Source organism: Electrona antarctica, assembly GCF_951216825.1.
Source record: "Electrona antarctica genome assembly, chromosome: 5".
Lineage (NCBI taxonomy): Eukaryota > Metazoa > Chordata > Actinopteri > Myctophiformes > Myctophidae > Electrona > Electrona antarctica.
The window spans coordinates 19,401,779-19,426,254 of NC_136810.1; the positions used below are offsets into that span (position 1 = coordinate 19,401,779).

At 44.8% G+C, this 24,476-nt stretch overlaps 1 protein-coding gene across 1 annotated transcript in view; it reads right to left on the reverse strand.

Annotated features, from left to right (window-relative positions):
* cd82b (CD82 molecule b) overlaps positions 1-24,476 on the reverse strand; it is a 44,843-nt gene that overhangs the window by 19,352 nt on the left and 1,015 nt on the right. The window contains exons 2-3 of the mRNA XM_079501526.1: positions 15,783-15,867; positions 12,688-12,760 (exon numbers count right to left, since the gene is read on the reverse strand). Coding sequence (XP_079357652.1) covers positions 12,688-12,760; positions 15,783-15,845 — 136 coding nt within the window. The 5' untranslated portion in view covers positions 15,846-15,867. The remainder of the gene's footprint in view (positions 1-12,687; positions 12,761-15,782; positions 15,868-24,476) is intronic.

The following is a 24,476-nucleotide window of genomic DNA, read 5'->3' on the forward strand; positions in this document are numbered from 1 at the left end:
GTCGACTAAAACTAGACTAACACATCCCAGGTGACTAAAACTAACTGAAAACTACAATCAACATGTGCTGCCAAAAACACTGATACATGGCCATCCTCTTTCAGTACAGCACCTCTTCAAAAACAAAGAAATACAGACAAGAAACATGACATGAAAAAAAAAAAAACTTCGTCCCTCTGTACAAAGGTGCATGTCACATCATTCATAGGGTAGTTCTTGTTCCGTGTGGTACCGGATGTGACATGGACCTTTGTGCAGAGGGACGAAGCACACCACACACTGAAAACAGGTCTCACGGCGTGGGCCCCCCTCTCTGTGTTGGCTACACATCCTGCATCGTTTGCCAGGGTTTTGTTTCTTTAGAGTGGGGGGAAGCTTTTCCAGGACATGGAGTGTTGGCAGGGGTGCAATGTTGGCTGTTAGCCTGACCCTTGGGTTCCTGTAAGGCGCTCTCCGGGTCTCTCGCTTGGGTGTAGACCACTTCAGGATCACTGAATGTATGAAGCTCTTCATGTCTCCACAGCGACCTTCAGGGTTTTGGATACGATACAGGACAAAGGCATTGTACATGCTAATCTGAAAAAGGTACATGAGGAATTTTGTAGTCCACTTCGAGGTCTTCCTGGTCCAGGGATAATAGGTGATGTGCTGGTCCAGCCGATCCACCCCGTTCATCCACTGATTGTAGTCAACCGCCGACTGGGGCTTTTCGTAGGCAAACTGGGTCCCACCTTTCTGCCACTTTAGCACGTTGACCACAGTGTCCTGGTGGAAGGTCGACACCATCCTCACCACCTTGCTATCCCTCCAAGCAACAGACATCACTTTGCCAGTGGTCATGGCTATTCTGTCGTTGGTTTTGAGGGTGGAAAGGCTGGCCTCCTGGATCTCTGGGGGTGGGCCTCTGTTACCCCGAATGGTCCCACAGCTATGGGTCTTCAGTTGGAGGAGGTGCTCACACAAGGACACGCTGTTGTAGAAATTGTCCATGTATAAGACATGACCCTTCCCTGCCAAGTCTCCAAGAAGAGTGGTGACAGTGTCCAACAAGGAGTGGTACTCTCCAATGTACGGCTTCAGGTTATGGCAGTACGCTGTAGAGGAATCTGCTAAGATGTAGGATTTTATTCCATACCGTACGGGCTTCAGCGGGTTGTAAACGCGGAAGGAAAGGCGTCCCTTCCATAGCAACGTACCCTCATCTATGGCGATGTTCTGACCCGGTTCAAACATCTCCCGCCATCTCTTCACCAGGTAGTCCAGGATGGGACGGATCTTGAAGATCCGGTCCTCTCTATTCTCCAGGAGATCTGTGTAGTGGAGGAACTTCAATATGAGTTGGAACCGGTTCCGACCCATCACTTTCCCGAAGTACGGCGTGGCCAGTGCTTCGTCTGTTGACCAGTAGTCCGCCAGCTCTGGTTTGTGTATGAGCCCGGTAAGGAAGACAAGACCGAAAAAGTCTTTGAGCTCCTTGAGGTCAAGATCCTTCCATGCATTGACCCTGGATTGGCCCGTTGGTGGCATCGCTGCAATGCTCCGCGCTGCATAAGCATTTGTCTTGTTCACCATCAGAGTCAGCAACTCATCGGTGAGGAAAAGTTCTACAAAGTCAGAAGGCTCTACAGACTGAAGTGCCGCTGCCTCGCTGCGAGGTCCTGTGGTTCCAGTGAATGGTAAGGACTGGGGCTGCCAACCACTCTCATCCAGATGACGCCACTCTGGCTCAATGCGTGAAGTCTGGACACGCCGTGGTTTGCCTCGACCTGAAAAAATAGAAATATATAATTACTTACAATAAACATCAGCGCTAGAGGGAAGCGGCCCGAACTTCTAGTACATACACACATGGATGTACATTGTGTGTGTGTGTTATGTGAAAAAAAAAAAAAAAAAAAAAAAATCTTCAACCGCTTATCCGTAGTCTGGTTGCGGGGGCAACAGCTCTAGCTGTTGCCCCCGCAACCAGACTACGGATAAGCGGTTGAAGATGGATGGACAGTGTGTGTGTGTGTGTGTGTGTGTGATATGTGAAAAAAAAAAAAAAAAAAAAAAGAAATCTTCAACCGCTTATCCGTAGTCTGGTTGCGGGGGCAACAGCTAGAGAGCTGTTGCCCCCGCAACCAGACTACGGATAAGCGGTTGAAGATGGATGGACATTGTGTGTGTGTGTGTGATATGTGAAAAAAAAAAAAAAAAAAAAAATCTTCAACCGCTTATCCGTAGTCTGGTTGCGGGGGCAACAGCTCTAGCTGTTGCCCCCGCAACCAGACTATGGATAAGCGGTTGAAGATGGATGGACAGTGTGTGTGTGTGTGTGTGTGTGTGTGATATGTGGAAGAAAAAAAGAAAAAAAAATCTTCAACCGCTTATCCGTAGTCTGGTTGCGGGGGCAACAGCTAGAGAGCTGTTGCCCCCGCAACCAGACTACGGATAAGCGGTTGAAGATGGATGGACATTGTGTGTGTGTGTGTGATATGTGAAAAAATAAATAAATAAAAATCTTCAACCGCTTATCCGTAGTCTGGTTGTGAGTGCAACAGCTCTAGAGCTGTTGCCCTCACAACCAGACTACGGATAAGCGGTTGAAGATGGATGGACATTGTGTGTGTGTGTGATATGTGAAAAAAAAAAAAATCTTCAACCGCTTATCCGTAGTCTGGTTGCGGGGGCAACAGCTCTAGAGAGCTGTTGCCCCCACAACCAGTCTACGGATAAGCGGTTGAAGATGGATGGACATTGTGTGTGTGTGTGTGATATGTGAAAAAAGAAAAGAAATCCTTCAACCGCTTATCCGTAGTCTGGTTGCGGGGGCAACAGAGCTGTTGCCCCCGCAACCAGACTACGGATAAGCGGTTGAAGATGGATGGACATTGTGTGTGTGTGTGTGTGTGTGATATGTGAAAAAAAAACAACCTTCAACCGCTTATCCGTAGTCTGGTTGCGGGGCAACAGCTCTCTAGAGCTGTTGCCCCTAGAGAGCTGTTGCCCCCGCAACCAGACTACGGATAAGCGGTTGAAGATGGATGGACATTGTGTGTGTGTGTGTGTGATATGTGAAAAAAATAAATAAATATCTTCAACCGCTTATCCGTAGTCAGGTTGCGGGGGCAACAGCTGTTGCCCCCGCAACCAGACTACGGATAAGCGGTTGAAGATGGATGGACAGTGTGTGTGTATGTGATATGTGAAAAAAGAAAAAAATAATCCTTCAACCGCTTATCCGTAGTCTGGTTGCGGGGGCAACAGCTCTGAGCTGTTGCCCCCGCAACCAGACTACGGATAAGCGGTTGAAGATGGATGGACATTGTGTGTGTGTGTGTGTGATATGTGAAAAAAAGAAAAAATCCTTCAACCGCTTATCCGTAGTCTGGTTGCGGGGGCAACAGCTCTAGAGCGCTCTAGATTTCCCTCTCCAATTCACAAAGTATGTACTTGCATATCACACTTACACACACACACACAATGTCCATCCATCTTCAACCGCTTATCCGTAGTCTGGTTGCGGGGGCAACAGCTCTAGAGAGCTCTAGATTTCTCTCTCAAATTCACAAAGTATGTACTTGCATATCACACTTACACACACACACACAATGTCCATCCATCTTCAACCGCTTATCCGTAGTCTGGTTGCGGGGGCAACAGCTCTAGCTGCAACAGCTAGAGCTGTTGCCCCCGCAACCAGACTACGGATAAGCGGTTGAAGATGGATGGACATTGTGTGTGTGTGTGTGTAAGTGTGATATGCAAGTACATACTTTGTGAATTTGAGAGAGAAATCTAGAGCTCTCTAGAGCTGTTGCCCCCGCAACCAGACTACGGATAAGCGGTTGAAGATGGATGGACATTGTGTGTGTGTGTGTGTAAGTGTGATATGCAAGTACATACTTTGTGAATTGGAGAGGGAAATCTAGAGCGCTCTAGAGCTGTTGCCCCCGCAACCAGACTACGGATAAGCGGTTGAAGGATTTTTTCTTTTTTTCACATATCACACACACACACACACACAATGTCCATCCATCTTCAACCGCTTATCCGTAGTCTGGTTGCGGGGGCAACAGCTCTGAGCTGTTGCCCCCGCAACCAGACTACGGATAAGCGGTTGAAGATGGATGGACATTGTGTGTGTGTGTGTGTAAGTGTGATATGCAAGTACATATACAATACATACTTTGTGAATTGGAGAGGGAAATCTAGAGCTCTCTAGAGCTGTTGCCCCCGCAACCAGACTACGGATAAGCGGTTGAAGATGGATGGACATTGTGTGTGTGTGTGTAAGTGTGATATGCAAGTACATACTTTGTGAATTGGAGAGGGAAATCTAGAGCGCTCTAGAGCTGTTGCCCCCGCAACCAGACTACGGATAAGCGGTTGAAGGATTTTTTCTTTTTTTCACATATCACACACACACACACACACACACACACAATGTCCATCCATCTTCAACCGCTTATCCGTAGTCTGGTTGCGGGGGCAACAGCTCAGAGCTGTTGCCCCCGCAACCAGACTACGGATAAGCGGTTGAAGATGGATGGACATTGTGTGTGTGTGTGTGTAAGTGTGATATGCAAGTACATATACAATACATACTTTGTGAATTGGAGAGGGAAATCTAGAGCTCTCTAGAGCTGTTGCCCCCGCAACCAGACTACGGATAAGCGGTTGAAGATGGATGGACATTGTGTGTGTAAATGTGATATACAGAAAAATAAACGTACCCCTGCCTGTGCTGCCAACAGCGGCCTCTGGATCAGTGGGCTGGTGAGGTGCAGGCCTTCCTCTTCCCCTTCCCCGACCTAGAATTATAAAGAAATAAATAATTATTTACCATAAACACACTATTTACATATACAATACAATAAATGCATTTTATTTGTGTGAAGAAATGTAATGTTACCTCTGCCTGCTCTGCCAACAGCAGCATCGGGTGGTTGTGGTGTCGCTTCCCTTGCACTCTTAGCTGAAAACACAGTACAATATATATTTATTATTTAGATAAATATAGGATGTGCACACCCAGCTTGAATGACATGCTTGAATAATAACATGCTAAACCCCTTGTACCTAAACTTCTTTGCCTTTTTTTCACCATTTTTGAATAGTTCAAATAGCCAATCTACAAGCTCACAATACAATATATCGATGTAAATAGACCCCACAGTCTCAGTTGCCATTTAGTTCTGAAATTACATAACTATAGGTTACCTTCCAAGTCAAATGGATCAGCACCATCACTGGGCTGGAGAGATGCAGACCTCTTCAGACCTGAAAATGCATATACATAATTACTTATTACCCCCCACACACACACACACACACACACACACACACACACACACACACACATAAATGAATTTTGCATTTTGTGTGCAATAGTGCAGAAATGTAACTGCACTCCTATAGATAATATAGGATGTGCACACCCAGCTTGAATGACATGCTTGATTGACATGCTAAACCCCTTATACCTAAACTTATTTGCCTTTTTTTTTAACCTATTTGAATAGTTCAAATAGCCAATCTACAAGCTCACAATAAAATATATCGATGTAAATAGAGCCCACATACATAATAATTACTTATTACCCCCCACACACACACACTGTAGCTTACCTCTGCCTGTCCTGCCAGCACCAACAGCGGCATCTGGTGGCGGGGGTGCATCACGTATCTCGACATCTGAAAATGGCGCAGACCATACAATATATATTTTAGTCAGATAACAACAATCTAGGGTGATGTGCACTATTTTATATGATTATTTTTTTGCTTGAATGACATCATTCAGACAGTCCCAGACAGTTGCAATTTAGTTAGTTCTGAAAATGAATAAAACAAATCTTGCCTCCAGAGTAAAGAGACGACTCATCTTCGTATTCTGACGAGCCGTATTGGTCTGACTCGTCAGAAGAAGTCCAGGTAAACTCGTCAGATCGCTCTACAAAAAGGTTAAAAAAAAAAAGAATACAAATCAATATGCATGAATTAGACACTATCCAGACTAACAACTTACATTTTAGCGATTCAAATAAATATTACATAAATAAATAATTACATAAATAGGTCTGGCCTATACGCTTACCATCGGTAAATCGTCGCTCGTCCCTGCCGCTGCGCCGTGCACGCGTCGGTGACCAAGACTGGCCGGAACTCTCGTCTCCAGAATCGAGCCCAGACTTGAGAGGAGATTGATGTAAACTATTGTGCGAGCTGTATGGAGACTCTAGCCGCTGTCTTTCCAACCATGCACGGGTGTGACGGGAACGTGGAGTCGACGCACCCGACACATGAGAAGACTGGGATGATGGGAGGGAAACAGGATGGATGGACTGACCAGGATCGATCGGAATAGAAGACTGGGATAACTTGATCAAATGCTGTGGTTCATCTTCCTCTTCATTCTCGAACTCAGAACCCGTATCAGGCCGGGGGATGGCACGGATAAACGCATCCAGCGTCGACTGACCACGGCCCGGAGCTAGCGGAAGCCTGCGCCCCCCACGGGTACCACTGGACCGGCCACGAGCTGTAACGCTTGGAGCGACACTGGGCCCCGGTATGGCATCGTCGCCAGCAGCACCTCCTCCTCCACCTCCACCACCCCCGCGGCGGTGTTTCGCGACCTTTCCTCGCCCGCCTGGAGCTACACCACTCGGCCCAGGTTTGGACTCGTCGCCAGCAGCACCTCCTCCTCCACCTCCACCACCCCCGCGGCGGTGTTTCGCGACCTTTCCTCGCCCGCCTGGAACTGGAAAGGCTGGAGCTACACCACTCGGCCCAGGTTTGGACTCGTCGCTAACGCGATGATGATGATCACCTCCACCACCGCGTCTCTGGACCTTTCCTCGCCCGGCTTGAACTGGAACTGGAAAGGCTGGAGCTACACCACTCGGCCCAGGTTTGGACTCGTCGCTAACGCGATGATGATGATCACCACCACCACGGCGGCGTCTCTGGGCCTTTCCTCGCCCGGCTTGACTTGGAAACGCTGGAGCTACGGGCCCAGGTTTGGGATCGTCGGCATGATCATCATCACCTCCTCCTCCACCACGGCTCTTTCCACGCCCCGCAGGACCGTACGGTGTAAGCTTACGAGCCGACATGACACTCAAACTCGGACAACACACGCCAACAAGGTAACAAACTCACTCAAAAATACCGATATCTCGCTCTCTCTCTCAAACACGTCTTCACGCTCCACTTCAATACGACCTACTCCCACAAATCGGTGGGAAAATCACACGCCTTTTTATATGCCAGTATTTGTTTTGATTGGTTTCCTTTGATTTTTAGGCGTTGTTTAGGCGATCGGTCGCTTGTTTTGCATTACGGGGCAGCTAGACCTCGGAGCTAAAACACATAAAGTTGTTGTTTTTTTTTTCTTTTGATGTGATGCTGTGCTGATGTCTTGTGTGCAAACATATAGCTTTGATCAGCGTTTTTCCTATCGTTCGTTGGCTTGGGACCTGGGGTCAGAGTGACACAAATAAAAAAATGGAGAGAAAGTTGTCGTTTTTTTTTTTTTGGTGGTTGTGTGGAATGGGTTACCGGAGCCGCGGCTTCCCCCCCCTCCCTCCCCCTGGAGCTGCTGTTGTGTGGCTGGCTGTTGTGCTGTTGTGATGGCGTTGTGTGGTCCTTTGATCAGCGTTTTGTATTGTTTGTTGGCTTGGGACATTGAGGTAATTCCGACACAGATGAAAGGAGGTGTAGAAGTGTTGAATGACTGTGCTATGATAGCCACGGTTCACACGACGGCCGACGCTCATGTTTCAGGGCTACTGAATGTTGTGATTTACATTTGGGGGGTAATAACATTTGAATAAGCCTTGTTGTGCTGTAGTGACTGTAGTGGCTGAACAATTAATTGTGAACCAACCATTGATCACAGCAACACGACACTTTGTGACAAGTTGGGTAAGACCCCCCCCTAGCCTGTGCACCCAAAAACCGTCAATCCGTCAATTCCGTCAACGGTAGGTCTGGATTAATTAATCCAATCCGTCAATTCCGTCAACGGTAGTCTAAGGGTTAAGAGGCCGACTGTTTGCTATTACAAATCCTACTTTAAACACACAAGCGCACACACAAGCGCGCGCACACACACACACACACACACACACACACACACACACACACACACACACACACACACACACACACACACACACACACACACACACACACACACACACACACACACACACACACACACACACACACACACACACACACACACAGTATAGTGTGGACATAATCATTTTAGGAACATAGCAGACAAAAGATGTCGATCTACAAGCTCACACTTGAGAATCTTGTAGAACGGCTATTTTACTGCATAGCTACTACATAAGGACAACTCTACCCCCTAAACTTAACCTCAAAATACCTAATCCTATCCACAAACTGAATCTTGTTCCGCTTGTAAAAGGATCTATAAAATGATGTATTTCAACCATAAAACAGACACTTCTCTTGTGAGGACCAGGGAAAAGGGGAGGGATTTGGTCCTCACAAGTATAGTAATACAAGTACGCACACACACACACACGATACAAATTATATACACACACGTGACGGTTAACATTACAACCACGACGTCGAGTCCATCTCATCGTAAACACTTTACAAGATAGCAGATCTGCGTGCTTGTATTATGGCGCGTCGTGAGTATAAGGGACTTACACACTTAAAGTTTGGTCTTCTAAACACAGTCAGTGGTGGAAAGTAACTAAGTACTTTTCCTTAAGTACAATTTTGAGGTATTTGTACTTTACTTGAGTATTTCCAATTTCCAATACTTTTACTTCTACTCCACTACATCTCAGAGCCAAAATTTGTACTTTTACTTTACTACGACTATTACTAGTTACTTTGGCGATTCATTTTGATTAGAAAACATACATTAACCACTTCAACCCTATTATTTCGGCTATTTCCAATAGATTTTGTACATATTTTGAACTTGTGAAATGGGACATTCTGCAATATGAGTACTTTTAGTACCTTAAGTACATTTTGTTGCCGATACTTTTGTACCTTTACTCAAGTACATTTTCAATTCCGTACTTTTACTTAGTTCTAAATTGCAGTATTGGTACTTTTACTTAAGTAAAACAATCAAGTACTTTAGTAATGTGGAGAGACGGCACTCTGCAAATGTCCTTTTGTCTCTGCAATGTTTTTTCCTCTCTCACACAGACCTCCATTAACCTTCAAATGGTTCTCGAGGGAGAGTCTTTTTTTGCAGAGCCTGGGTGTCGATGGATGCTGAGAGGGGCGCTTGTTTTATAGGTTAGTTTTTTTGTGAGGTTAGGGTTAGGTTTAGGCATACAGTTTTCGAGGTTATAGAACCCCCGGCCTACTAGTAGTAGCTGGCGCTGTAAAACAAGCGTGCCTTCAGCGCCCATCGAAACCCAGGCTCTGCAAAAAAGGTAGTCCCGGTTCCTGAGCCATGTGGTCCATAAGTCAGAGGTCAGAGGTCGGCAGCCTATCTCCTGTTTCTGGAGTGTGAGGTAGCTTGATGTACCATGTAGTACCAGTGTTGTTTTCCTCGACTAATACTAAGACGAAAAATGTTCGTCGACTACCGTTTTTCACTGACGGAAACTAAATGAAAACTAAGCTATGGTGACTAAAACTAAGACTAAATATATTGACACTTTCGTCAAAAATAAAAACTAGACTAAATGTTAGGAAGGGACTAGTGGACAAGAGATCCAGCATAAGTCATTTTATACTTGGTTTGCAACGTGTCACACTGCGACACGTTGTGAGCTTGTAGATCAGCTATTTTCAGCAAGTGTGAAATCTGTCATTACAACGGCATCAAGGCCCGCCAAAATACATTTTAGTCGACTAAATCAACTGTAGATTAAAAATAAATAAATCGCATGACACTTAGTCGACTAAAACTAGACTAACGCTAAGACATTCCATGATGACCAAAATGTGACTAAAACTAAAATGAAGTTTCAGTCCAAAGACTATGTCTAAACTAAAATAGAAATGTGCTGCCAAAAACAACACTGCGATGTACCACTTTTTACTTCCCGACACCTACCCATACCCATGACCCTGCGTATCACCTACCCATACCCCTGCGTATCACCTACCCATACCCATGACTCTGGGTATCACCTACCCATACCCATGACCCTGCGTATCACCTACCCATACCCATGACTCTGCGTATCACCTACCCATACCCCTGCGTATCACCTACCCATACCCATGACTCTGCGTATCACCTACCCATACCCCTGCGTATCACCTACCCATACCCATGACTCTGGGTATCACCTACCCATACCCATGACCCTGCGTATCACCTACCCATACCCATGACCCTGCGTATCACCTACCCATACCCATGACCTTGCGTATCGGTCCATACTGAGTCTAGGACAGTAGGCTCTCGAAGTGGGACCCGTTCAGGTCTCTAACTCTGAGAGTATACAAATAGAACCAAATGGATCCTTACGGGTTTCTACACTCACAAACTAAACGATTTGAGAAGCATATAATACAAATACCGTTAATAATTGTTCAAATGTATAGCTACAACAATCCCCAGACCTCCCGGTCTCAGGGCGACGGACGCTCTAACCACAAGGTCACTGAGCAACCTGCAAACCTCCAGGTTCAATGAGAGTGCCAGGGCCATACGGTGAACATTTGTCACAATGATAAAGTGACATTTGTCACATGATAAGGACTGCGGGTGAAACTGCGAACAGGGCGGATCTGTCAGAACAGGGAGTTTTGTGTGTGTGGGCGTGTGTGTGTGTGCGTGCGCACGCGCGTATGTGTGTGTGTGTGTAGGGAGGAGGAAGCAGACCTTACTGAAGAATAGAAAAGAAAACATTGTTCACCCCTAAACGGCCCCAGCTATCAAACACAATGTAACAGCATTAAAACCGTGAAAACATTTTAGATTTGAGCTCTAAAGCCCTAGCCTAACCACACCAAAGGGTCAGGTTGGGACAACATGGTTTTTAAGGTAGATCAAGTTGCATTGGTGTGGTTTACCTTAAAAACAGTTTTGTCGCACACGCACGCACGCACGCACGCACGCACGCACGCACGCACGCACGCACGCACGCACGCACGCACGCACGCACGCACGCACGCACGCTACTCAGAGGGACAGTGCCCAGTGCTCACATATACCTGTCTAACTACTTCATTCATTCATCAAAGTGACACCCACCAGGCACAACACCAGAGGCAGCGCCCACGATCTGGTACTACCAAAACACGATCTGGTACTACCAAAACACGATCTGGTACTACCAAAACACGATCTGGATCTGGTACTACCAAAACACGATCTGGATCTGGTACTACCAAAACACGATCTGGATCTGGTACTACCAAAACACGATCTGGTACTACCAAAACACGATCTGGTACTACCAAAACACGATCTGGTACTACCAAAATTTAGCACAAACATGGGGAAGAAATATCTACTACTCTGCCGCCCACCATCATGTGGAATGCCCTGACACGGTGACAGTGGTTGCCAAACATTTTAGCCTGTGGCCCAGAAGAGAAATGTGATGTCTCCCTGGGTCCCAAGCAGTAACCGGAAGGCTTGCTCCCATTTTTTGAAGACTGCTCACCCCCAGTGGTTCTTGTAAAGACTATATTTAGCAGGCCCAGACGGTTAGGATCAACCATTTGGGCCTACAAGCATCTGGGCCTACAAGCATCTGGGCCTACAAGCTGCAACGCGTTGTGAGCTTGTAGATCGGCTATTTTCAGCAAACGTAAAATCAGCCATTACGACGACATCAACGCCCGCCAAAATACATTTTAGTCGACTAAATCAACTGTAGGTGTAGTCGACTAAAATCGCATGACATTTAGTCGACTAAAACTAGACTAACACTAAAACATTCCGGGTGACTGAAAATGTGACTAAAACTAAATTAAGTTTCAGTCCAAAGACTATGACTAAAACTAAAATAGAAATTTGCTGCCAAAAACAACACTGAGACGTACGATCCTGTCTTGCACCGGACCGTGCGTTTTTTTGTTTTGCATGGTGTTTGTGAAGCTGATGATCTGCAGGGACACCGTGGGGACCCTCGGGGGTTCAGAATGGACCACTACAGCTCTGTATAACTCTGAGAGAACAGAACCAAATGGACCCTTACCAGTGGACAGTACATCACTGTAGTTTATAATAGAAACCCTGCTTGACTCCAACAGTGGATCGGGTTCCTCAGAAACTGAGCAGAATTGTTCTGAAATCATCAGCTCTGCTGCATCTGGCCTCAAGGATGACACACACACACACACACACACACACACACCCCCTTTCCACATTCTTGGGAATGAGTGGGAGCGTTTGAAAACGTGTGTGTGTGTGTGTGCGCACTCGCGTGCGTGTGTGTTTTGGTTTGCAGTGAAACATGCCTCTAGTAGTTTTAATTTTAATGGTTTCCTTCCCGTGGGAACCAGGCCAGATAACGTGCACGCACGCACGCATGCATGCACGCACGCACGCACCAACGCACACAAGTGTACTGACAGCTCAAAAGGGTTGCGCATTTGCCAGCATTGCAGAATCAGTGTTGCACGTGGCAGTGTGTGTGCATGCGGTTTTGTGTGTGTGTGTGTGTGTGTGTGTGTGTGTGTGTGTGTGTGTGTGTGCGTGTGCATGTGTGTTATATAACTTACGTAGCACAGCGATGAAGCTCTGGTTGTCAAGGAGAACCCACAGTCCAAACCCCATGATCAATGCTCCAAAGATCTGTACACACACACACACACACACACACACACACACACACACACAATAAAGCAATTGAAGACCTACTATTCGACTATAAAAAGTGACAGAAGAGTTTTTTTCCCTCACTACTCCAGAATATGCGCATTAGTCTTCTCCAGATTAGACAGACAAACTGCCTACGATAGCTGAGATAGAACAGAATTTAGCCAACCTTTTTGCTTTCGTATTTTGCAATCCTCCCAATTTCAGTCCATGGAACACAAGTTTGTGAACGACCGTGGCCCAGACTCCCTAATTAAGGCCAAAGTACGTTCTACCAAAGGCTAATATTACATACGTTTTGGATGTAACAAGTGCCCACGCACGCGCGCGCACGCGCGCACACACACACACACACACACAGTGTCAGTCTGTCTGGCTGCATGTCTGTCTGTCCCGCCGGCCTAAGTAACCCTCTGTCAGAACTCATTAGAATCAGGCTATAATAGTACAGCGGATTACCAAAAAATTGTGCACTTTTTCAAAAAAGCATGAAACTTTTACCATAGTTAGATGATACCATGAGGTGTATTTTCAGATGTGGAGTCAAGTCAGATTGACCCCTGAGGCCCGGTAGAGCATAATATGTGACCAATACCCATAACATCCTATATAAGGCAAAAAAGTCCAAATTTCATCATTCTTTAAGTAGCATGTGACATATGAAACTAGGGTGATTTCATGATGCTGAATCCATTCCAAGCATTAGTTTTGCAAAAAAACACTCATTGGGCTAAAAACGGCCAATGCCGTCATCACAAATTGATGATGCCAGCACATTTGGGCAAGTGGGCATGGCCGTTTTAAGCCCAATGAGTGTTTTTTTGCAAAACTAATGCTTGGAATGGATTCAGAATCATGCAAACACCCTAGTTTCATATGTCACATGCTACTTAAAGAATGATGAAATTTGGACTTTTTTGCCTTATATAGGATGTTATGGGTATTGGTCACATATTATGCTCTACCGGGCCTCAGGGGTCAAATCTGACTTGACTCCACATCTGAAAATACACCTCATGATATCATCTAACTATGGTAGAAGTTTCATGCTTTTTTGAAAAAGTGCACAATACCTCTTGTATTGGGGTATAAGCCGCTGTACTATAAAGATCACAAGCTCTATAATGAAGAGCTGCATGTAAGAGATGTGTGTGTGTGTGTGTGTGTGTGTGTGTGTGTGTGTGTGTGTGTGTGTGTGTGTGTGTGTGTGTGTGTGTGTACGGGGGGATGCAGCACTAATTAGAGCTCTGATTAAGAGCTGCTGGCTGTCATTAACACTCTACTTCCTGTCAAACACCCCAGGCCACCACACACACACACACACACACTTGCACACGCACACGCACACAGATGTTGACATCAAAAGGTTCACAACAGTAGGGGGAGGGGTGGACCGGACCCCCCCCCCCCTGCAGTGCTGGCAGGACAGAGAGATCTTCAAGCCCTATGGAGAGATCTAAAAGAATCAGAATCTGAATCATCTTTATTGTCACATTATAGGTGCGAAACAGTGTGTGTTTGTGAGAGAGAGGGAGGGAGAGAGACAGAGAAAAACAGTGTGTGTTTGTGAGAGAGAGGGAGGGAGAGAGAGAGACAGAGAGATATTTGCAGTCACGTCAACCGATCAGGATGTAGGGAGAAGAAAATATTTTCTGGTCTTTGTCATAAAATATCGGTCAAAACCGGCAATTACCGGACTAACGCAACCTCCGATAGCATTGAAGCAACATTTTCTTCTTCTTCAAAAAACTGATTTATAAGAATCGGGAATTTTTAGAATCGGCTACACACCATATGAGTTTTGTGGGGCCTCATTCACACGTACTAAACACCAATCAAGCAAATGTTTGGTCATTTTTTTGGGCCACCACAATGCTTTTCCAATGGGAGTCACATGATTTGACCAAACATTTTTGTTTGATGAGGGGGGATGGGAAGAACACCACCAGCAATCAGCAATCAAACACAAATGTTTGATCAAACCATGTGACTCCCATTGGAAAAGCATTTCGGTGGCCAAAAAAAACGACCAAACATTTGCTTGATTGGTGTTTGGTACGTGTGAATGAGGCCTCAGAGGTCGCATTCACACCTCTACTTCGGTAGACTCGATGCGAATGGGCGGAGAATCGTAGTTGCATCATTCTTGCATATTTAATTTGCTGTTTGTATATAGGGCATTTGCTTGACTTTTGAATTGAACACGTTATTAATGTGTTCAATTCATAAACTATAGAGTGAAATAATATTTCACTGTATAGTTTATGAATTGAACACATTGATAACACCATATATTATATGGTGGTGTATGTGTGTGTATGTGTGTATGTGTGCGTGTGTGTGTGTGCACACACTGTTCTTTTGGACAGAGTGCGGATTCACAACGGAGACAGGAGCGCAAAATGAATTATCCAACGTTAATCCTCATTCGACCACGTCCATCCACAGTAACGTTATATATTTGCGCTGCGTAAAATATGCCCTCTGCGTCTTCAACTGTGTTTACTCCTCATGTTTCATTTCCTTTATTTGATGCGATTGCATTCACACCTGCAGTGAATCGAAGTCAGGTGCGCTTTGAGGCGAAGCAAAACCCCCGTTTTTTTTGGCAAACTAGAATGCAATTGTTTGATCCGAATCAGACTTCGAATGAGCCTTCACACCCGCCAAACGAAGTGCACTTTCCGACAGCACGATTCAATTTAATCGCAGTAAAGCATTCTGGTGTGAATGCGACCAAAGTGTACAGTATATGTATTGTATAATATGCCTATATACCTGCTGATACGACGATGATGCCCTTATGTCTAACCTCATAAACTCATGTCTATTTATGTGGATATATTTTCCTTCCCCTAACTCTCACTTCTTCTTCTTCTCCTTTATGGAATTCGCAAAAAGGATGCAGCTGCACACACCCAGTTAACAAAAAAAGAAAGACTGTGATGATGTGACAATAGAGATGATTCTGAGTGAGACAGACAGTGAGGTCACTTACAAAGAAGAGCAGATTGAAGAGAAACAGGAAGTACTTGGTGGCGGTGATGCAGCCTTTCCCCATGGCGGCTGCTGGTGATGTGCTCCTGAAATGAAACAAAGACGGTTTATAGATTTTTGGATGTAATGAGTTACTTGGAACGTATTAACATACCAGTATTTAGTTTAATCCTCATAACGCAGGGATATTTTCATATTTCAGAACATTTAAGGACAAGTTAAAATGGACACAAATGCCCTCGAATGTATATAGTGGCCGGGGTGGGGGGGTTGAACTGGGAGAAGGCCCAGGGATAGACGAAGGGGTTTGGAGTGAATGTCTTGAGAGCAGATACAATTTGATTCAACACATCATCGGCTATATTGTTTCACACGCCCAGTAATGTGCTGACCTATTCAAATATCACCCTGCTATCTGTGCATCTAACATCAACAATCTCTGTCTGTCTGTCTGTCTGTCTGTCTGTCTGTCTCCCATCTAACACAGTGTTCTCCAAACAGTGGGTCAGGACCCATTTGTGGGCCGCAGTCACATTTAGATAAATAAATGGCCGTGGCCTATTTATGGAGAGTGAGAATCCAAAAATAAAAGCATACTTTTATTGTATGAGCTACAGGTAGGCTTGTCACATTAATTACATAATCGCCTAATTGAAATAATTTGAGATAATCCAATTTATTTAGCATAATCATAATCATTTCCATGTTGAAAAATGTTCAACATTTTCATAGTGGAAATAGCTGATCTACAAGCTCAGTCAGTAGATCACAATACAACGCATAGTGGCTATTTCCACTATTAATCGTCAACTTCAAAGTGTTAATGGTGTGTATGGTCTGGTGTTGTGTGTTTTTTTACACCTTTCAACCGACTGATGTCAGCGACTTCATTTTACTTACAGTCTGTAGTGTGAAGAACAAAGTCTAGTGTATATAGGCTGTACTTTAATCCTGAACTTAACACTTAGCCTGCTAGCATTTATTGAAAAATGTGGATCTAATTTACGCCAGCATTCTTTTAATTTGAGCTCTTATTTTGAAAAGCCGCATTTCCGGTCCACTAGCAGTAGACATAACCTAGGAAACTACACGGAGCTGGGCAGGCCTTGTTTACAATGTGAATCCAGACCGGAGCTCTGGAGAGCTCCACATCGTCGGCTCTGTGCCGTCAAAGAAACGTTGTTTTGACCAAAAATGCCATCTGGGACAAGGAATAGGAGATACAGGCGATTGAAAGAAAGGGATAGAATGGATTCTTATGGTGCCGATGATCTAAGATGGGCGACGGAGTCTTGTGACAACCGGCCACCCACGCACGCACGCGCACGCACACGCACACACACACACACACACACACACACACACACACACACACACACACACACACACACACACACACACACACACACACACACACACACACACACACACACACACACACACAGCTAGATGACATAAGCAGCTGTGTCAGTGTTAAACACAGTTTCCTGTGAGAAACATCTGTGTTGCCACACACACCCGCTGTGGCTGCAGAGAAGCAGTAAAGATTTTCACCAGCGTCATTCAGACCTGCTATTTTTTCACCCTGGAAACTCGAAATATAGTCTGTGGCAGAGCACGCAAGCACACGTGCACACGCACAAGCACGCACGCACACACGCACAGAGTGTGGTTGAACACATACATGGTGGTTGTTGGTTATTTGAGGAGTCTGAAAATACCCAACAAGGAACAAGACTCATGTTAAATACATACCGGCGAGGAACAACTCCCACATTTCACACGACAACACCACTTCTTGTAAATATCGGTAGTTGTTAAACTTAACATTTCACCAACACCAAGACAAATCTTCTTGTATGGGGGAGTCTCTGGCATTTTTCTTCAAAGATAGTTTTTTGAAATAGCAGATTTACAAGCTCACAATGTGTCGCATCGAGCTTGTAGGTCAGATAATTTTCAATAGTCGACGCATATGGTTGTTCTTTTGGGCTTGTTTTCGCATGATCTGACCACACTGATTCTGACGGGTGGATGTCGTCCACATTCCACACACTCCACACTCTCTCACACACTGTTCTGTGTGTTTATGGTTAGATAAGCGTTCAGTCTCACATCACCAACACTTCATTCATCACACTACAGGGTGGCCAACCTACATATAGGCACAGTGCCAACAACCTAAAAACACAGCGATACCTGACCCAGGGCTGGCCTAGCGGTCCGGGCACCCAGCCTGACAGCATGTTGCGGGTTCGAGTCCCGATCCCGACCTTTGCTGCGTGTCTTCCCCCCCATCTCTCTCCCCGTTCCCTGACTACCTACTGTATATCATTCAATAAGGCAACCCCCCCCCCCCCCCGACCCATTCTGAAGGTCACAATGGGTCGGGTTTTTTTCCCGTTGAAAGTAGGTGCCGTTTATCTTTTTTTTTTAAATTTATTCCATTTATGGTTTTACACAATTACATTCATTCATCCACTTTTTCTCATCCACTTTTTCTCCTCCCCTTTTCTCCTTTACACAATAGCCGTTTATATTTGTTAATGACGCATATTAAGTAATGTGTAATATGCGATGCTCCATTGATGAATTGAAGGAATAGGACCACAATGGAAATGACATGCCATGCTTTTATATACTTGATAGTCTTTTAACCCATTTTGGGCGGGAACCACTGTTGGTGTCTTAAGCATTATGTTATACTTTAGCTATTGAAAAATAGAAGATCTACAAGCTCATAGCGCTCATAGTTTTTTGGGACCAATCCCGATCACCGATTGTTTTACTCACGATCAGCCGATACCGATCTTTGCATAAGTAAATAAATTATATGTCAAAACCCACATCAAAACTGTTCCTGTGTGTGTGGGGAGGAAGGGGTGAATGTTTAGGCCTGTCGCAAAGATGCAAAAATGATATTATACTATATATCTGATTGACTTTTATACCACTTAAACAGTATAAAAGATTGGTTTCTCCAGAAAGGCAGCATTCCATTTTGGGTTTATGAACCGGTCGGGAGCGGATGGTAACTTTCGTGATGTTGTAGTCAATGATTTGTAGTCATCTGGCAGGAAACCACAAGGCGGAATCAGTACTATGAATAGGTACTTTCTTATTCCGCCTTGTGGTTTCCTTCCTGATGACTACAAATCTGACTACAACATGACGTAAATTACCATTGCTCCAGACCGGTTCACACGGCGATTTTGGAAAACAGACCAGGCTTTCCTCCGAGGTGGAAAGCCTGGTGACGCGAGGTTAGATTGGGTAGATTTCTGATCGAGTCATTTGGAGTGAAAATCGTCACATATCTAGTTCAAATGTTTCAAAAATATATTTAAAAATCCCAAGATACTGTGTTGAGCTTGCAGATCTGCTATTTTCAAATAGTCGATTTACATACGGAAGGTTTAAAGTGATCATGTGGCCTTGTTTTCACAGACCTGGTTGCTCTTTCTCTTGCAAAACCTAGCAACACTGACTCCAACCAAGGTCAGTACACTATACCAACTCCATAAGGCAGACACAACAGTGTAGGTGGTGGGTTTTGTCTCGTCGTGTGTAGTGGGAGCCTGGGAGGAAGAGTGAGGGCTTAAACGCGCTACTTATGATTTGTGTGCTTGTTTACAAAATGAAGACAACTCCCTGTGACTTGCTCTGCCTGGTTCAATCCCCAGACTCCCTGCGTGGGAAGGGACACTGAAGCCCAAACATCTTAACCGCTTGCCTAAGAGGGAATATTAGGCTTCTGGTCTTCAGACAGAGGCTCTGACATGCTCTGCTACACATTACATGCATGCTTAACTAACTAACTACAATTCCACTGTTACTGAACACTCTAGCAATGATTACTATCACACAATATAGAGCTATTTATTTGAACAGAACACTGACTGAGACTGACACACCGCTACGGGGTGCATACTTAGTTTAGACTAGTCATTGGATAGACATAGGTTAAGGTTAGGTTTAGGTGTGCTGCCCCGTGGGAGGTTAGGTTCAGGGTGAGGGTTTGAGATAGGTTGTAGTTGTAGGACTAATGACTGGTCTAAGTATGACTAAGTACTGCACCCACTGCTACACATGCTTGCACTTACTTTTAACTAGCATCCATACACACCGACAGTCACAGAACAGACAGGAAATAACCTCACACCTTGACCAGTACAAGTGAAAACAGTGAGTGACTACAGTGTTTCCTTGTTGTGACTTGTGAATTACACTGTCAAATGGAAACCCCCCTAAGATGGTTTCATTTAGACTCCTAAAGATCCACCAGCTACATAGAAAGGTTTCATTTTAATCCCCTATAAGATCCCCCAGCTTCACATAATGGTTTCATGTTGACGTTCAGATAAGAAACGGATAAGAAACATTTTCTGTTGAGTCAGTCAAGCCCACGGTGGTGAGAAAACAATATCTACTCCTCCGACAACAATAAATACATTGGCTGCCCCATTCGCACCTTTTACCAAGCTACAAAAGCTGCCGACGCAACTCATGGTCATTATGAAGTGTTGAGCTGGACTTTCTACATGTAGCCTACGGTAAAATCTGTTTCATGAATATTATATTTGATTGCATAGTGAAAGTGCTGAGTCTTCCTAAGTTCCTTCCAGCACGTGTCAGATGGACACGATGATGCCACATGGTGAGAGTGTGTGTGCGTGTGTGTGTGTGCGTGCGTGTGTGTGCATGTGTGCATGCGTACCACTTAACCCTTAAGACCTGAGGCTGATTCTACCCATGCCTTCTAAACCAGTAGTTCTCAAACTTTTCCCCCAACATGCTGTGAGCTTGACTATCTGCCATTTTCGAGAATCACCGTTCTAAATCCTAAGAGTTTTCTCAAAAAACGAACTATACTATAACGAGTCAACGACCTAGACTTCGTCAACTAGATCTGAGTTGTACTTGACAAACCTTTTTTCTTCTGTCTCCTGGTCACAACAACTCATGCACGCTATGCAGCTTTGTAAGATCTGCTATTTTTGGGCCAATGTTCCTGCCGGAATATGGATGCTGGCGTTCAAGTGGATCAGGAATCAATCTTATTATGGTTAAGTAGTCACTTTTCTGTCCTCGCGTTTTATCTTCAAGTCCAATCCGGCAAATCACGTGTAGCGTCCTCACTTTTCTGTCCTCGCGTTTTATCTTCAAGTCCAATCCGGCAAATCACGTGTAGCGTCCTCACTTTTCTGTCCTCGCGTTTTATCTTCAAGTCCAATCCGGCAAATCACGTGTGGCGTCCTCACTTTTCTGTCCTCGCGTTTTATCTTCAAGTCCAATCCGGCAAATCACTTACTCAATACGTACATTGCTCAGCCAATCAAATCATTGCTATGGGGTGCTCAGCCAATCAAATCATCGCTATGGGGTGCTCAGCCAATCAAATCATCACTATGGGGTGCTCAGCCAATCAAATCATCACTGTGGGGTGCTCACTGCTCAGCCAATCAAATCATCACTATGGGGTGCTCAGCCAATCAAATCATCGCTATGGGGTGCTCAGCCAATCAAATCATCACTATGGGGTACACACAAGCACACAGAGCTGGGCATAGGAGCCCCTCAAAAAAACTATCTTGCCATAATTGTTGATAAACGCAAATTCAATCAGTGTTGCACACTTATTATTGTAGTGGTTCTCAAAGTGAGGTTCAGGGACCCAATTGGTAACTACTTGAGGAATGAGGAGGGGGTTCCAAATAGACCCTTACAGCCAGGTCTGGAACTCTTAGAGTGTACAAATGGAACTTTATGAGTCCATTTGCTTCCCTTTGTACACTCTCATAGTTACGGTGGTCCTTGAAATAAAAATAAAAAGTTTGAGAACCACTGGTATCGTAATTGTATAGCAGAGTTGAAGTCAATACAGTCTAGCTCTAAAAAACAATACTAAAAAAAAATGGTTTTCAGAAACAGTTCCAAAATGTTGCATCCGGTTCTGGATCCCAAGAGTTGAGTATTATAAGAATGGATCAGAATAATCTCATGATTAATGCCAAAAATGCGTCAGTTGCCTTGATGACACTGTGCCAAATATACCATCTGGCGCGCACACACACACACACACACACACACACGCACACGCACACGCACACGCACACAGTATGGTATTAATAATTTGACCCATATACACATCTGTGAGTCCATTAACTTGCTGGAATAGGATTGCGTTCCCACTTCCCTTGGCCTATGAGCTAAAAGCAGGTTTTAATAGCCCGACATTCATACAGACAGACACTATATTGCTTATACACAGTGCTACACATGTGCACTCGCTCACATCTCACATACAGTACATATTATCTATATATAGCGCATATACACACGCAATGTAGACACAGACCCCCACTTACACACACGGAAAGCTATTCAATGCATGTGCATTTATAGTGTAAACCAATTGTTACATTAAAATAAAGGCTAGTCATGGGGTTCAATTTTTGCCAAAAGAAAATATGTCAACTGCACACATGACAAAAGCTTTGTGTGTGGTTGTGGCCACCTAGGCCACACCTAGGCCAAACCACCTAGGCCAAACAGGGCTCTTTTACAAGAAAGGATTCTGAACATCTGATTTTTGAGTGGTGTAAACCACTCCTACAACTGGCTTTTGTGTGCAGAAAAAAATGAGCATGGTTGCTATGTTCAAAATAATTTCTGACGTAATTAAATCACACCCGGGTGAACTGGATGACCGTAGCAACCATGCTCATTTTTTCTGCACAAAAAAAGCCAGTTGTGAAATCACATCCGGGTGTGATTTCATTACGTCAGACCACAGCTGATCATGCTATATAAAACCTTACACCACTCAGTTCACACGGGTGTGATTTTTATCGTAAGTGTTGCTGTAACAGTGACATGTTGCACTGGACAGTTGAAGTGAGAGAAATATACCGATTAAGGACAATCACGTGTTGTGGTAGGGGTGGGGTACAACTACGAGGTCTACTCATTTGGAGCTTATGGTAGGGCAGTGGTTCCCAGACTATTTCATGTCGAGGACCCCCAAATTATGGACACTTTCAGCCCGTGGACCCCCATTAGAAAATATATGCCAGGGACCCCCATAGGAGAAGATTTTTACGGCTCTAGCAGTGATTCTCAACCATTTTAATTTCAAGGACCCCCAGTTTGACATGCATATTAGTCTACGGACCCCTATTTAATGGCATTTCTATCTCTGAAACCCCCAATTTATATTGTAAAAACAATGTTAATTTAACTCTGAGAGTGTAACGGGTCCATTTGGTTCCATTTGTACACTCTCAGAGTTACAGACCCATAAGGGTCCATCCATTTGATTCCAAACTATCATTTAGATGGGGACCCCCTGGAACTCCCTCAAGGACCCCCTGGGGGTCCCCGGACCCCACTTTGGGAACCACTGCTCTAAAGGATCATCAGATTGATGTGCACATCTTCAACACAGTGTCTCTGCAATGGACGACGTTGCCCCAAGAAGTGACACCTAGAAGAGGAGAATGTCACCCTTGAGGTGTCTGGCCCCATGTGTGCCACATGTGGCCACACTGTTGTGCCGATAGAAGATATCGTCTACATCTGGGGAGGGTATGATCGCTACAGAGAGAATACTGCAACGTTCTTTTATGCATTGATGTGGACACCCATAGATGGTTCACAGACTAGTGGAAGCCCCAATGACATCTACAAGTTGGACACCACCACAACGGTCTGGGCTTTAGTCAACAAACACCAGAGGCACTCCACCAGCTGGTTCATCAAGTCACCCTGCCACCATCATTGGGACAAAGATGTTTGTATTTGGGAGCCGATGGTACAACAACAACATCAGAGTGTTTGACACAGAGACCAACAACTGGCTGAGCATGCCGCCAGCTTCTTCCAGACAAACACTGTGGTCGTTCAGCCTTTGTCTACAATGGAGGTGTACATATTTGGTGGCAAAAACTGCGATTTACATCAATGATAATGTTCTGTGGAAATTAAATCTAAAAACCTTCTCCTGGACACAGGTTAAGCCCAAGGGAAATTAATTATTTTCAAATAGGTATGGCTGCTGTTGCATGGTGGGAGATCTTATCATCCTCTTTGGAGGATTCAAATATGATGAAATTAATGTCTTGGACACGAGTCCTAGTCTGAAGACGTATCTGCAAGCTGGCAGTTATTCGGTACGGTCTGGAGCAGTCAGAACTCCCACACAACATCAGGTGGGAACTGGCAGCCATGACTGATGTAGAACTTAAAGAATAAAATATAACAAGAAAGGTGGCATGCGCTCATTAGCACACATGTTTACCTCCACCAGGAAGTGTGGCCAGTCACTCATGTCCACCCAATCCAACCTAATCTGTGGAAACCTTGCACGTCCAAAAACATTATTACTTTTACAATCTCCTGTCTGTCTGTCTGACTGACTGACAGACAGGGTCAAAAACATAAACATAAGCGATATGGAGTTTTAATAAAAATCGGTGTAGCTTCCATATGGATCTCGGAAGACATTGGACAGTCCATGACACCATTTATGCTGTCAGCACTGATGCCAGTCATCTCCATATTTGGGCAAAGTTTCAGGCCAATTTGTCCCCCATTGACTGTGTGAAATGATTTGCGTTGACAGCGTACACATGTAGCCTACTGTACAACTGTAACTGACACTACTAGAGAGAGAGAGAGAGAGAGAGAGAGAGAG